At 46.1% G+C, this 14,917-nt stretch overlaps 1 protein-coding gene across 2 annotated transcripts in view; it reads right to left on the reverse strand.

Moving 5' to 3' along the window:
- Window positions 1-329: 329 nt before the first annotated feature.
- Window positions 330-14,917, reverse strand: part of IL20RB (interleukin 20 receptor subunit beta) — a 47,015-nt gene continuing 32,427 nt past the window's right edge. For both annotated transcript variants that reach the window (XM_028099249.2, XM_028099247.2), the window contains 4 exons: window positions 11,577-11,701; window positions 9,711-9,861; window positions 6,114-6,256; window positions 330-889 (listed from right to left, as the gene is read on the reverse strand). In XM_028099249.2, the coding sequence (XP_027955050.1) occupies window positions 782-889; window positions 6,114-6,256; window positions 9,711-9,861; window positions 11,577-11,701 (527 nt within the window). In that variant the 3' untranslated portion in view covers window positions 330-781. The remainder of the gene's footprint in view (window positions 890-6,113; window positions 6,257-9,710; window positions 9,862-11,576; window positions 11,702-14,917) is intronic.

The following is a 14,917-nucleotide window of genomic DNA, read 5'->3' on the forward strand; positions in this document are numbered from 1 at the left end:
TACTTTAACAACTCTACAGGTGAAAGGAACACAGCAAACACCACATTTATTATCAACATCCTTCTGCATTCTCCTCTCCTCAAACACACACATTCTACCTGCTGCCTTCGGTGTGCATATGTTATTTACCTTTTACAATATCTCATGTATGCACAGCACGTCCCATTTTCCATGGGCCTGTGGCCTCCTTCTAGGTCATGTATTGTAGAGCTGGCTGAGCCATTAGCCCCCGCACAGGCATTTGGCTTGAAGTGAAGTCAACACCGTTGTACCCATCCTTCCTTTCCTCATCAAGGTTTCCTCTAGGAAAGTGGGCTCTCCAAGCCAACTGGTGTAAAGAGTTTTTATTATTCTTGTTACAATTTATATCCTGCTCTGCAGAAAAGTTGAACCAATCACAATGTACAGTGCTGCCAGTTTCCCAAAGCTCTGCAAGCGCCAGATATGTATAGTGGTTTCACAGTTGTATGGTTAATTCCCCCATTGTAGAGATGAGAAAACTGAGGACTAGAGAAACCAAGCTACTTTCTCCAGGGTCACTCAGTCAGTGAAGGGCAGACAGACCTAGTTCTAGAGGTCACATCTCCTGACCCCCACTCAGTGCTCTGTCTGCCAAACCAGTCTGCCTCTGACAGTTGCCTCTAGACGTGGACACAGCAGGCTCTTCTTGCTTTTCTTGTCCTTTGTCGGTGGCGGAAAACAGCTACAGGGCCTTTCCCTTCATGGCTCCTGTGCCGTGCCGATCAGATTCTCAATTTCAACAGAGACCTTCCCCAGCCTGCTAGAGCCAGGCCCTGAAGGGTTCCTCAGAAGACAGCACAGCTGTGGCACAGGCTTCCACCTCTTCCCTTCTGCAGCTGATTAACTTCTGGGGTGAATTGGTTATTTTCTGGGAAAAAAAATAATTTTCATCACTATTCATTAGAGGAATGGTAGCAGTGGTAGAGTAGTAGTCACAATTACAGAGAATGACACAGAAATCCCAGCTACTTGGTTAACTTTCAAGCAGCAAAAAACCCCAAAGACAGTTCTAATCCCTGGTTCAGGGGCTTCCAACATTGACTTTGATCATCCCCCAGTTCAGTGACCAGCAGATCTCTTGGGGCCCTGCTATGTCAGTGCTCCTCTCTCTGGGACGCTGCCCCACAAAAACCCAGAAGGTAATTCTGGTCAAAAAAAATCTAACCTTCTTCCAGCAGAGAACTCTGAAAATAATGACCTGGGGTGAGATGCTCAATGTACAGCACATGGCAGTGTGCCCAGTCCAGCGATGGGACTCCATAAACAGGAGTCCCTTCCCACTCATATTCATGTTCCTACCATCTTCTCTCAGCAACCCCAATAAAAGGCAGGTGTCAACATTTCAGAGAGACTCTCCCCACTGTTGCTAGCCTGCTCACCCCCACCAAATTCATTAGGTTCTTCTACAGTTCTTTCCCATGGCCCTTCCCGTCATCACTCCAAAGAGGGGCTCATGGACACAGTAAATAGCCACAAAGGGTTCCTCAACCTCTGTCCTGGGAAACACTAGCTTCATGGAGCCAGGGGCCCTTGATCTTTGTTTGTAAAGAGGTGGCTGTGGAGCTCAGGCCTAGCGTTCATGAGCAAATAACAGGGAAGGACCACGTACACACAGGGTTCACTGAGGGGGAGTGTCAGTGTGGAGCCCATAACTCACTGCTGCTGGTCCAGTCAGATCCTTAGGATACCAGCCACCTAAATCTGCAGTCATTATATTTGATTATTTTTTTTTAACTTTAGAGAAGTACTGTCCAATGGAAACATAATTTGAGCGATATAAACAATTTAAAATTCTCCAGTAGCATGTTTTAAAAAGTAAAAAGAAACAGGTGAAATTAATTTTAATAATGCATTTTATTATTAAAATATTATTTTAACTTATGATCTATATAAAAACATTAATGCTTTTTTTGAAATCCATGTGTACTTTACAGTACATCTCGATTTGGACCAGTTACATTTCAAGTGCTTAAGAGTCACATATGGATAGTGGCTACCATATTGGACAGCATAGTTCTAGAACATGAAAGTGAGACACATAATCTCGGAAGTTCAGAAGATGTAAAACTGTTGTCCCATAGGTTAGAATAAACTTTCAAGCAAGGTTCAGTTGATTTTTTTATTTGAATTACTTTTCAACATTTAAAAAAATCAGGAGATCTCTCATAAATATTTGGATTTCTGGCTTCTCATTTAAAACTTGGAGATCTGGTAGGGCGCCTGGGTGGCTCAGTCACTTGGGCATCTGACTCTTGATTTCGGCTCAGGTCATGATCTCGGGGTTGTGAGATCAAACCCTGCGTCAGGCTCTGCACTCCGTGGGGAGTGTGTTTGGGATTCTCTCTCCCTCTGCCCCTCCCCAACACACACACACACTCTCTCTCTCTCTCTTTTTCTCTATAAAATAAATAAATAAATCTTAAAAAAAAAAACAACTTTGGAGATCTGGTAGCATTGGTTCACATTTCTTATTAGCAACAACATGCTAGAGCTGAAAAACAGCTGCCTTCTTCAGCTGAAACACGTTTGCCATGGTCCCTACCATCTCCCCCTATCCAATTATGTTCACTGCGGTGCACACTTTGTGTGTGTGTGTGTGTACCTCTCTGGGCCCCAGAGGCATCAGAGCTCACAAACTCTACTTTCTATGAAGTACACAAAGCCAAATTTGGGATGACCCACTGAAGAATGACTAACTTGGAGCTATCTTTATGCTTGCTACCTACATTATAGTGGAATGTGACATCAAAAAGAGAAAGAATAAAGTGAGCCACAGCAAGGAAAAGGAGACCCTTTAGTACCAAAGCCTGCATCCCCATAAAGAAATTATGGATGAAAGACAATGAAAAGAAATAATACTTTAAAATAGGGACTATACACTGAGCATTCTTGATGTAATTTTCTTTGCATATATATTTTTGCTTTAGACTATTACTTGGTAATATAAATTTGAATGGAAAGAAAATCTTAATGGTGTATTTCAGAGTGTAACCATCACCAACCGTGAAATTATAGATGTAGACATCAAATGTTTAATCCAAACAGATAAATTAAACACTTACAAACTCAAGAGGGATTTTTGAAGAATTGTCAAGGATTTCCACTTGGTAATTTCCCGTGGTTTAATTGGAAAGATGCATGGGTTTTGCAAGGATGGCTGGAAGTTACTTTTTAATATTTTGGAGGATTATCTATAACTAAGGTAAATGTTGCAGTGCAGCTAGGCTATGCTAAAGTCAAGGCTGAGGCAGAGCAGGGGGTAGTGGTGACATACAACTCCACAATCTGTTTGGGATTTAATGGATGCTAGTGATCAATTTCTCATACAGCATTGTGGGAAATACATATACTCAGAGAAATTGTCCACTTAAAAAATTGAGGGAGAAACAATAAAAATTAAAAACCTTATGGAAAGAAATGCACATAGACCAGACACTAGAACAACGTAGGGAGGATGGTAAGGAGAACAGAGAAGCAAAAGGTAGTCAAGGGTAGTGGTATCTATCTCCAATGGATGAAAGTGGCCACACACTATTATAGAATATCCCTGTTTCTGGTCTCCTCTAAAATTCTTAGGTTTTCTCCAAAAGCTATGTTTAGGGTGTGGCTCATAATGTATTCGGATCCCTAGGAGCTCTAGCCATTTAAGGGCTCTTCTTGTGCACCTGAAATTCTATAAGCAACTGACCCTTTACATGGTTCTCTCCCTGGCCCTTTGCTCTGTCACTCACTATGGGTCCTGGAAGGATTCTAGTGCCCCTGATCCTGAGGTAGGGAGGAATCTCTACTGAGCTGCTGAATGTAGACCCAGAAGAAGAAAAATGAGAGAGGGTGTTAGGAATGGAATACCCTGTGAATAGAGGGTAAGCATGAGGAAAACTATAAAAATGTGACTAATTGATGGAGTTCAGCTGAGGAAGGCTGAATTTTTTTTGCCACATGTGGAAAAGAAGAGCTGTGACCACCTCAGCCAGGATGCTCCCCTACCATTATCATTTGGTTGGTCCAGGACCTCTTCTTTGACTCCAGGGTACTGCTTCTACTTACAGTGGAGGAGCCCCAGTCAGACCAATCCTCCTACAGATAATAACTTTAAAAACTGATCAAGGGGTGCCTGGGTGGCTCAGTTGGTTAAGCGTCTGCCTTCGGCTCAACCATAATCCCCGGGTCCTGGAATCGAGCCCCGCACTGGGCTCCTTGCTCAGTGGGGAGCCTGCTTCTCCCCATCCTCCAGCTTGTGCTCTCTCTCGCTCTCTCCATCTCTCTCAAATAAATAAGGAAAATATTTTTTTAAGATTTTATTTATTTATTTGACAGAGAGAGACACAGCGAGAGAGGGCACACAAGCAGGGGGAGTGGGAGAGGGAGAAGCAGGCTTCCCGCCGAGCAGGGAGCCCGACGTGGGACTCGATCCCAAGACCCTGGGATCATGACCCGAGCTGAAGGCAGACACTTAAAGACTGAGCCACCCAGGCGCCCCTTTTTAAAAAATTTTTAAGACCAACATATGCTGCTACAAGAGACATACTTTAAATATGAGGACACAGATACGTGTAGAGTAAAAATGTGGAAAGAAGATATGCCACACAAACAGTAAACAGTGGAGAGCAATATTGATAACAGGATAAGGAATCTTGCCAGAGATAAAGAGGAACACTTCATGATGACAAAAGACTCAATTACTGAAGAAGACATGTCAACAGTGTATGCAACCAAAACAGAGTGTCAAAATACATGAAGGAAAAGTTGACAAACAGAAACAGACACATCCACACTCCTAGTTGGAGATTTTGTTGTCTCCCTCTCAATGACCAATAGAACTATACCAAAATATCTGAATGGGATTATCAAACACTTTGACCCAACTGATATTTATAAAACACTACTCCAACAAGTGCAGAATACACATCCTTTAATGGTCCTGGCAACTTTGAGCCCTGGGGTTCTTGCTGAAGGGGAAAAGGCCCGCCCTGCCCCCCTGTGTTCACCAGACCATGGTGCCTTCATGGTTAGCAGTGAACCATTTAATCATTCAGAGTGGCTGGCAGGGCGCTGATGAAACGCACATTGGTAAGCAATTATGGAAGAGAAAAAAATGAAATGAGTCAATGTATGTAAAGCCTTAGAACAATGCCTGGTGCTTAACTCTGTCCTAGTGTCGGCTAAAGTTAGGACTATGTAGAAGCGCTGGAAAGAAACAGAGAGAGATGATGTTAGGATAACAAGGTGAAGGGGTGTCCTGGAGAATGGGTCACAGGGAGGATTACTCCCCCGTGCTGGGAGAACATGGCACTCACTCTCAGGGCCATGAAGATATCACAAGAGTGACTCCAGAGTGACTCCAGGCTGATAAGGAACTACAGGCAGTTCTGAGTCTAGTTGCCTCTAAGAAGCCGACTGCTAACTCCCTCTTCCCAGGAGAGAATGGTGAGAAATCCCTGAGGTGACAGGGATGGGTTTGTTTTTGTTTGTTTTTGCTCAGTTTTGTTTTGTGCTGCTTTATGTACTGAGGTCTGGGGGTGGGTGGAGGGCACAGGAGGTAGGAAAATGGAACAAAGGGAGCTGCTGGAGGCCTGCTTTTGCTTTTCTCCACCCTGGGGTGGGCACAGGACCTACCTGCACTGGAGACTGAAACCTGTGGCCCAGTGTTCACAGTGCATGCTTCACACAATGCGCTTTGCCCTGGGAACCAATGAGGCTCTTGGCGTTTGAATTGAATATGTTGGGTTGGAACATACTACTGGATGTAGCTGCTGTTTTAATTATGGCAAGGGACCAAGAATCCTTGCAGGCCAGTCTAGAAGAGTAAGGCTGCGCGTGACTCTTGAAATGCCGAGCGTCCTGGTTGGTGTAACACACCTGCTCTCTTGGCTGGGCCAGGTCCTAAGGGCAAGCATCAGTGGCCTGACGGGAGCCTGAGGAAGGTCACCACCTCCCTGGAGAAGGGGGTTCTCTCCCAGCCCCACTGATTAGAAGTGAATTTCTATAAATCCTCTTCTCTTTTCTTTGTGCAAATGCTCGTACAGCCATAGACTAAGGCTCAAACTGCATCTGGTCAGCGTCATGCCAAAAGGAAAAAAGAATACCATTACCAAGGTGTCAGGGAGCACCACCACGGGGCAACAGGAGTTCCGGAGCAGCTGCCCCATTTTCCAGATGGAAAGGGGCACAACCACAAGGATCAGCATGAAGCCAACAAACGCAAACAGGGCCAGCGCCAGGGGGAGGGTCTCTCCTAGAGATGAAAAGATAAGGGCAATCTTAGGAGACAATAGTGAAGATGAACTCACCAATCCTGGCCTCTCACTTTCCTGGAGTTGGCTCTGCATGTCGGCCAAGATGGCAGATGCCGACATCCTGAGATTTGATATATGCCTTAGTGACTAAAATTACCACCATTAAAGCCATTTTTTTTTTTTTAGAATTCAGAGGAAGGCGTTGTTTCCAGAAAGCCCCAGGGGAGACTGAACTCTTGTTCTTGGGAAGGGAAAGGGAGTTAAGCCACTAGCTGTGTTAGCACGTACCTCGGCGCAGCTGCCAGGAGGAAGGCAGAGTGCCAGGACCCCCGGCAGGATGAGGGGGAGGGGCCGGAAGAGAACAGCACCGAAGGGAGCTGGATGGTAAGTGAAAACAAAATGTGTTTCACAATTTGCTCTTGGCATTGACTCACATTGTGGAGGAAAATCCTGACTTCAGAGAACAGTCACGGGATAACTGCGATCTATCGAGCCCCTGCTAATTGTTATGTGACTTACCCCGGGTCACACGAGTAGCTCTGGCTCCAAAGCCCAGGGTCATTCTACTAAGTAAATGTATCGGAAAGTGCCAAGTGTGAGCATCTGGAGATGCAGAAGGGGTGATCGATTACGTCCCCATCTTTCTGTTCTATGTAACGTGGAGCAACTCCTGCAGGCCCTCTAGGTCAGACTACTCACCCACCACGTGAAGGGTGCATGGCCAAGGAGGCCGCAGAGAAGATGGTGGTATCACATAGGTGGCCGGGGGGCACTGTACTTTCTCTCAATGCTTTTGGAAAATACTTCGGCAGTACACGTCAAGAGATAAACAAACGTTCATACCCTTTCATTTACTCCTCTGAGTGGATTCCAAAAAATAATTTCAAGGAAGGAAACAATTATATGCCTAAAGCAGTTCCTAGCAACATCTGGATTAGGGCAACAGCCTCACAACCAGTCTCTGTCCACCCACAGTGGCATACCTCCACCTCCAGGTATGCTCTGGTGTGTTTTGTTCATAGCACGTACCACCAAGTGAAACTATCTCATTTGTTTACTTGTTTGTGGCCTGTCTCCCCAGCTAGAGGATAAGCTCCTACGAGGGCAAGGACTTCGGTGCTACATCCCAGTGACTAGGCCAGCATTTGGCACACAGTCAATGCTCAATAAGTGGTCACTGAATGAGTGAATCAATCAATCAATGAACATCATCATCATGACCTAAAACATAGAAATGATCTAAATACCCCCAAATAGGAGATGATTTAATATATTATAAGACATCAGCATGGTAGCTCAGGAAGTCGGCTATTAAATTGGGAATTGGGATATAAACCAATTTGTTCACCACGGCATGATATAGTGGCAAGACTGGAAAGCACAGAATATATCTATTAGTGGGAGGATGGTTACATTTATTTTGGCACATCGATAAATTCACTTATTATGCATCTTCTTTAAAAAATGAGGTAGATCCACAGGTACTGATATGAAAAGATGATCCCAATATACTTCTAAGTGAAAACAAGTAAGGTGCAGAATGGTAAGCACAGTACAGTCCCATTTGTGCCTGTGAGCATTGGTATCACACAATGATGGGAAGATTAAATGTCAAACCTGCCAGAGGAAACCTCCTGCGTGGTGTGGGGGAGAATGGAGAACATGTACCTCTCACTTTACATACTTCTGTGTTGTTTGAATTATTTTTTTAAGATTTTATTTATTTATTTATTTATTTATTTATTTATTTATTTATTTGATAGAGAGAGAGCACAAGCAGGGGGAGCGGCAGGCAGAGGTAGAGGGAGAAACAGGCTCCCCACTGCACCCCTGTGTTGTTTGAATTCACTAACAAACTTGACCTAAATGATTTTTAAAAGTAGCATAAAATAGTAATCAGAAAATCCATGTGGAAATATGATGGATGTGATATTTGTGAAAAAGCAAGCACAGAGTGTGTGTCTATACAGGGATGGTGATGGAACAACCTTGCAGAGCAGTCTGGGAACAGCGGTCCCAATTCAAATGTGCACGCCTCTGACCAAGCAGCTCTACTTCCAGGAATTTATCCTTCAAATATATACACACCAGCCAAATGATCCATGTACAAGGTAATTAATTAAAGCATTGGCTGTAAGAGCAAAATATTGGCAAAAAACAAAATGCCCATCAATGAAAGACTAGTTAAATTTGTTATCCATCCATACAACTATATACTGTGAGGTTGTAAGGAAGGATGAGAAAGTTCTTTATCAATATGGAAAAATCTATGATATATAAAGCAAAAAGGACAAGATCCAGAACAATGCATAGAATATGGTACCATTTGTGCTAAAAAGAAGGGAAAATATATATATATTCTCATTTACTTGTTATGCATTTAAAAATCTTTCGAAGGATGGGCACCTGGGTGTCTCAGTCAGTTAAGCATCTGCCTTCAGCTCAGGTCATGATCCCAGGGTCCTGGGATTGAGCCCCGCATCAAATCCCACATCGGGCTCCCAGGGAGTCTGCTTCTCCCACTCCCTCTGCAGCAACCCCTGCTTGTGCTCTCTTGTTCTCTCTCAAATAAATAAATAAAATCTTTAAAAAAATAAAAATAAAAATCTTTAGAAGGATATACAAGCAGCTAATACCTATGGGGGAGGGGCTGGAATTGCAAGGATTGGGGAAGAATAGAAAGGAGTTTCCACATGTATCTTGTATTTTTTGAATCATATGAAAGTACCAAATTTTTTAAATAACAATTTAAAAAATTTAAAGATGAAAAAGCTATACACAAAAATGTGTGGTATTTGAGCAGCAAAATCATGGGATGTGGGGGTTTTGTTTTGTTTCTTTTCAAAGGAATTTTTAACACTGTAGGGTTTTAGACTATAAAAAAATTCAAGGGATGTGGTGCCTGGGTGGCTCAGTCGGTTGAGCGTCTGACTCTTGGTTTCAGCTCAGATCATGATCTTGGGGTCCTGGGATCGGTCCCGTGTCAGGCTTAGCCCTGAGTGTGGAGTCTGCTTAGGATTCTCGCTCCCTCTCCCTCTGCCCCTCCTGTTCATGCTCTCTCTCTCTAAAATAAATAAATCAAATATATAAATATTAAAAATTGAAGGAAGAAAAATTAAGTCAAACAGAACTCTGTAGACTTTCCACCAGGTCCCTTCCAGTGGAAAGCAGTGGTGATATAGAGCAGGGGGCCTCCTTGCAAGGTCTGACTCTCATACCCCTGGCTGCTTCTCTGCCCCGCCCCCCCCCGGCCCACTCTGGTTCCCAGGCCGTTGCCATCGGGTAAACCAGACTTTCACCACACTTTCACCACAGACACCTACCCGGCTGGGGGGCAGGTCAATGAACCCTAGGGGAAACTCAGAACCAAAGGACCCCAGCGGGCAGCCAAGCATCCACCAGGAGGGGCTATGGCCTGTGCAGGACTCCAGGGAACAGGCAGGCCATCCGTACCTTGCACCTTGACACACTCTGCCTGGCTGGAAGGGCTGTGCCTCCCGATGGCCTTCACGAACGTCCGGACCTTCACACAGTATGCAGCCCCTGGTTCCATGGTTTCCAGGTGCACCGGAATGCCCCTGCTCCTCACCACTTGGACATGTTCCTTTAGGAGACCAGAAAACAGTTACAGCCTGGGGGAAGCAGGACAGGAAAGGGCAAGAAGGGCCAAGGAAGGAAAGTTCTAGATATTTCCTTTCTGGGATGCATCGAGAATGTTCCCTCTCATTCATTTATTCATTCATTCTTGTTTATTTATTTATTTATTAAGCACCTCCTACATGCCAGTTTCTATTGTAGGCCCTGAGGTATATAGCACTGAACAAAACAAAGTCCCTGTTCTTGTGGAGCTGATGTGGGGGGAGACAGAAAATGTGTGACACATGTCAGGGGGTGATGGGGCTGTGAAACAAAAGGAAGCAGGGCAAGGAGGTAGGATGAGAAGGAGGCACTAAGCGGAGTGGTTAGGGAAGTCCTCTCTGATAGGGTCACATCTGCACAAACACCTGAAGGGCAGAAACCTGATGAGCCGGGGATTTGGCATGGCCAGTGCTGCCTCGGGGATCGGTGCATAGGAGCAGTGGAGCTGGCGGGCTATGTCTCCTCCTGCGTTCATCCATCTGTATTCCCCTCCATCTCCACCCGCCCACGGGAGCCTGGGCTCCACGTTTGAACCTGTGGAGGCTTGTCTGGGCCAAGCCCTATGACTCAGGGTACATGCTCCTCTCCCGGCGCTGGCCCTGCCTGTTACCGAGGGTGTGGAGTGGGCTCCATCCCAAAGAATCTGAGGGAGCCGCATGCTTCCTCCTGCCCAGGTCCTGACCTGTCCCCCGTACTACTCCATCTGCCTGGCTGGCAATTTCCTGTCCTACCGCTGAGCCCTGACCCAGCAGGAGTAAATACCGGAAACCATTGTTATTGCTTGCCCCACCTACACATATCACCTTTCAGGGGATTGTCCCTGTCAAGTAGGTGGTAGGACATGGGCTTTGCACCCCAGATACTGCTATGAGGTCAGGGGTAGCCTAGGCCAGCTCTGTTTCATAGATTCCATGAAAGCCCCTTACTGCAATCCTATCCAGACTTAGAATAAAACCCGTTTTCCTTGTGCTGGCAGGAATAGCCTTTGCCAATGATCTCGGACAGGGTCTCCAACAGGTCTGACTATCCCTCGGTTCCTGCTCAAGCTCTAGCCCTTCTGTTTGTTTGGCCAATCACTCTGGGAGTGTGGACATCCCACCCATCCCAGTCTGCAGCCAACTATCCCACAGGAGGATGGGCAGTGCCCCACCTAGGCATTCTGAGTGGCCAATTAGCTGATAATCAGACAGGTTTATTCACAAGCCAGCTCCTGGCTCTCTGCCCTGACTTCTGCACCCTACCCAGATACACACCCTCGAGAGGCTTGTGCCAGTTTTCGTACGCTTTTGAAATCATCTAGATGATCTGGAACACCCTGGTCTGCTGCACCTAAACCTGCCAGGGAGAATGGCTGAGAAGCCAGGCTGAGGAGGGAGAAGAAAGGCACTGAAAGGTACTCTGGATCGTACTGTGTTCGAGTTTAGGGCAAAGAGGCAACCCCCATACTTCAACAAATCTGGCCTGAGCCTGCGGTGGACCCAGGCAATTCTGTGAAGAGGAGGCTCTAGGATTGTCAGTGTACTCACATCTCTCCTTTCCCACCCCGCACCCAGGCCTGCTCGTGCTCAGGCTACCCCTAGACAGTGAGCACTTCAGGGGACAGCTTTCCTCACCCACCTCTCAGAGGTCTGTGTCTCCTTCCCTGAGGACTGACTCCAAGGCCAAGGCTGGAAGTCTCACCTTGGCACCAGGCTCCCTCCTCCAGTAAGCCACAAGGAACTCAAACTGGGGCCCCAGGTCTTCCAGCTTAATAACCAGGTGGAAGCCATCCTTGGTGACCTCCATCACAGGCGGTGTGAGGGTGGCTGTTGGCAAGACGGGGGGAGAATCAAAGCCAGTTCCAGACAGGGCTGGTTTCTGTCCTGAGAGACCAGAACCAAGTCATCAATAGAAACATGCCGGGGTTGTAAGGAAGGGGGGGGGGTGTGGATGGAACTCCCCAGCATGCAGAAGCTATACCATCATCCCTCTTATCTGAGATCTTGCTTGCTGGGATTTCAGTTACCTGTGATCCGGGGGGAAGCAGGTGGTCCTCCTTCTGATATATGATCAGAAGGTCAATACACAGAGCCTGCGTCATTCCCCTCACTCTTCCCCTAGCCATTTTAGCATCTCACATTATCACAAGAAGGAGGAGGGCCAGTCCAGCACAATAAGTAACTTTGAGAGAGAAGACCACATTCACGTAACTTTTATTACAGTGTATTGTTATAATTGTTCTTCTATTATTAGTTATTGTTGTTAATCTCTTACTGTGACTAATTTATAAATTCAACTTTATCATAAGTACGTATGTATAGGAAAAAACATAGTATATATAGGATTTGATACTATTCTCAATTTCAGGCATCCACTGGGGGTCTTGGAATGTATCCCCTGCAAATAAGGGGGAAACTGTAAACCAATACTCTCTTGTATTTAGCAGGTACTCAGTAAATGCTTTTTGAATGATGAGCAAATTTTTTTTAAGTGACAAAGACTTACTGCAATTCTCTTTTTTCACTCCTCTCCTTGACCATAATAAAGTCTCTGCTTCTTCTTCAGGAGGCACACATACTCAAGAAAAGTGACTGAATACTCAGGTGTAAACATCTTCTGTTTTAAAATTTTATAACCCGCACTCCTCTTTTTACTTTTTTGGCAGAAACTGTTCCTCACCTTGACCCATCTAAGTGAGCAGATACTATTTCTTAATGCTTGCCAAACATCTGCATGAGCTGAGGTCTATATTGAACAGTTGGGTGCTTTCTTTGCCCCTTAGGAATGAACATTACCTGCAGGGATATGTGTATCTCTGTAGCTCAAAGAGTTCAGTAATATATACTGGCTGCTGATGACTCTCAAGCATTAGGAAGTCAGCAGCCTGTGGATGGGTTGGCCATTCTATTCTCGGTCCAAGAATTCTTCACTTCATATTTCTAAGGGGGATGTTAGAAAGTCAGAGGGCTTTACAAATTCTAATAATCAACTCTAGAGATTACAGCTTAAGCACAAACACCCATATTTCACATTGTCAGATCCTAAACAGGGAGGCCAGCAGCCCCTGTGGATTCTTTCCCATCAGCTGACCAAGAACAGAAGGGCACACACAGGCAGCCTCCAGTCCCTGGCTACTGATGATGGATCCATACTTGCCTGTCAGATCTAAGCACTGCAGGACCAGAAGGGCTACCCCAATGGTTGGCCTTGGCTTGGGAAGTGCAGTGGGGTGTGTTCTGGGCTAAACCCCCCTGCACTGGGGTCAGGGGGGCATTTAGAGGAAAAGCAGTTCCTGGAGGGAGTTTTTGGAGAGAAGAGCATTTCCTGGCATTTGAAGAGCTGCCTGGATAGGAGACAGGAGAACTGGGGAAGTCAGGGACCAACTGTGCAAAACATAACCAGTTCAGTTCAGGAGCTTCAGTTTTAAGTAAACATGATTAAAACTGGATCCTCTCTTCTCCAAATTTATTAAGAGTAGAATTAGAGAAAAGGGCCTAACATCATTTCAGTTCAGAGGAAAATTTTTGATGGTGTTGTGGCAGGAACCTCTGTCCTGTGACTCTACATACTTATTTCATCCATCCAGCAGGCTTAGGAAGGCACACACTATTCCTGTTGTTCAGATGATGTAACTGAGCCTCAGAGAAGTTATGTGACTTGCCCAGAGTCACACAGTGAACAGCCAGAATTTGAGCCCATGTCTTTCCACACTTCTAGACTCTGCTGTGTGGGGGTATTTAGCCTCCATAGAAGTGGATCTCAAATCCAGCTATGTATGAGAACAACCTGAGGAAATTGTAAACTCCCAGGAACAGAATGCACACAGATCATTTAAATTAGACTCCCTGGGGATGGGCCCCAGACAGGTGGTTCTAAAGGTCTGCTGTAACTGGAATGTATAATCAAGGTGAAGAATCTCTGCTCTCAACAAGGCTTCCCCTGAAGAGGAGGAGAGCCTTTTCAGAAGAGCCTTAAAACAAGATTTTTCACATGCCTGCAGAGAAGTTGGGGTGGCCTTTTTCAAAAGCAAAAGAACAGATGTAATGCCCCTATAGGAGTCAGGACTCCATCCCCACTCCGTAGCTAACTCTGCCCGCACAGGGATCACATAGGATGACATCTTCTACCTTCTGGGGCAGGTCCAGAGGCTCTTCCTGTTCCTCAGCTTCTCCTGCAGTAAGACCCTGTTTATACTGGCCTTCTCAGGCACGAGTTGTTACTGCACACCCCTGCCCATGTAGTTTTATAAGCACTTTAGCTCCACCTGACCTATACCTTCCTTTCCAAAAATAGCTGCCAGTTCCCAGCAATGGTCTTGACTAGAGCCCCAGGCTCCTAGGAGCTGGAGAGAGGTAGTGCTGGGTGCTGCCTGGGCACTGCACCCTCCAGTGCCCCTCAGCCTCCCCCAGCGCCTCGCACTGGGATCCCACTGCCTCTGCTGTATCCTCTCAGTGCCTGGGGAGAGAGGCCCAGGCAGAGAAACCCACATTTTGCACCAAAATTCCTATCGGTACCCCATTCTTGTGGTTCCACTCCTGCCCCCACCTCTTCCCTCCTCTGCTCTCTGGCTCGCAGCGCCAAGCATCCGTTGGGCAATAATACGAGAACACTCACCAATAGCTGAGTGCTATGATAGGACAGCACTGCCCTGAACATTTACACGTCTCACCTTACATAGTCCCCCAAACCACCCAGCGAGGCCCTTCTTACAGGTGAGGAGGCAGGGAGTCAGCTATCAAGCAGCTGAGCTGGGATTTGAATTATACCTGTCTGACTCTAGAGGGCCAACTGCCCCTTCAAATCTGTCTTCACCTTCCCCAGCCCCTTCCAGCTTGGGCTCCCTGACCTGCTGGATCCTCCTGATTTCTACCCAATCTTACACACTCCTCAGTAACATTTGACCCATCCTATTACTATAGATGCTGCCCCAAACCTTTCCTTGTCCTCACTCACAGCAGAGGATCTTCAGCTACATCAAGAAAACAGAGATCAGGGGCGCCTGGGTGGCTCAGTCGTTAAGCGTCTGCCTTCGGCTCAGGTCA

This window comes from Eumetopias jubatus, unplaced genomic scaffold (genome assembly GCF_037043125.1).
Source record: "Eumetopias jubatus isolate StellerSeaLion01/CBP00866 unplaced genomic scaffold, mEumJub1_p1.0 scaffold_1, whole genome shotgun sequence".
Lineage (NCBI taxonomy): Eukaryota > Metazoa > Chordata > Mammalia > Carnivora > Otariidae > Eumetopias > Eumetopias jubatus.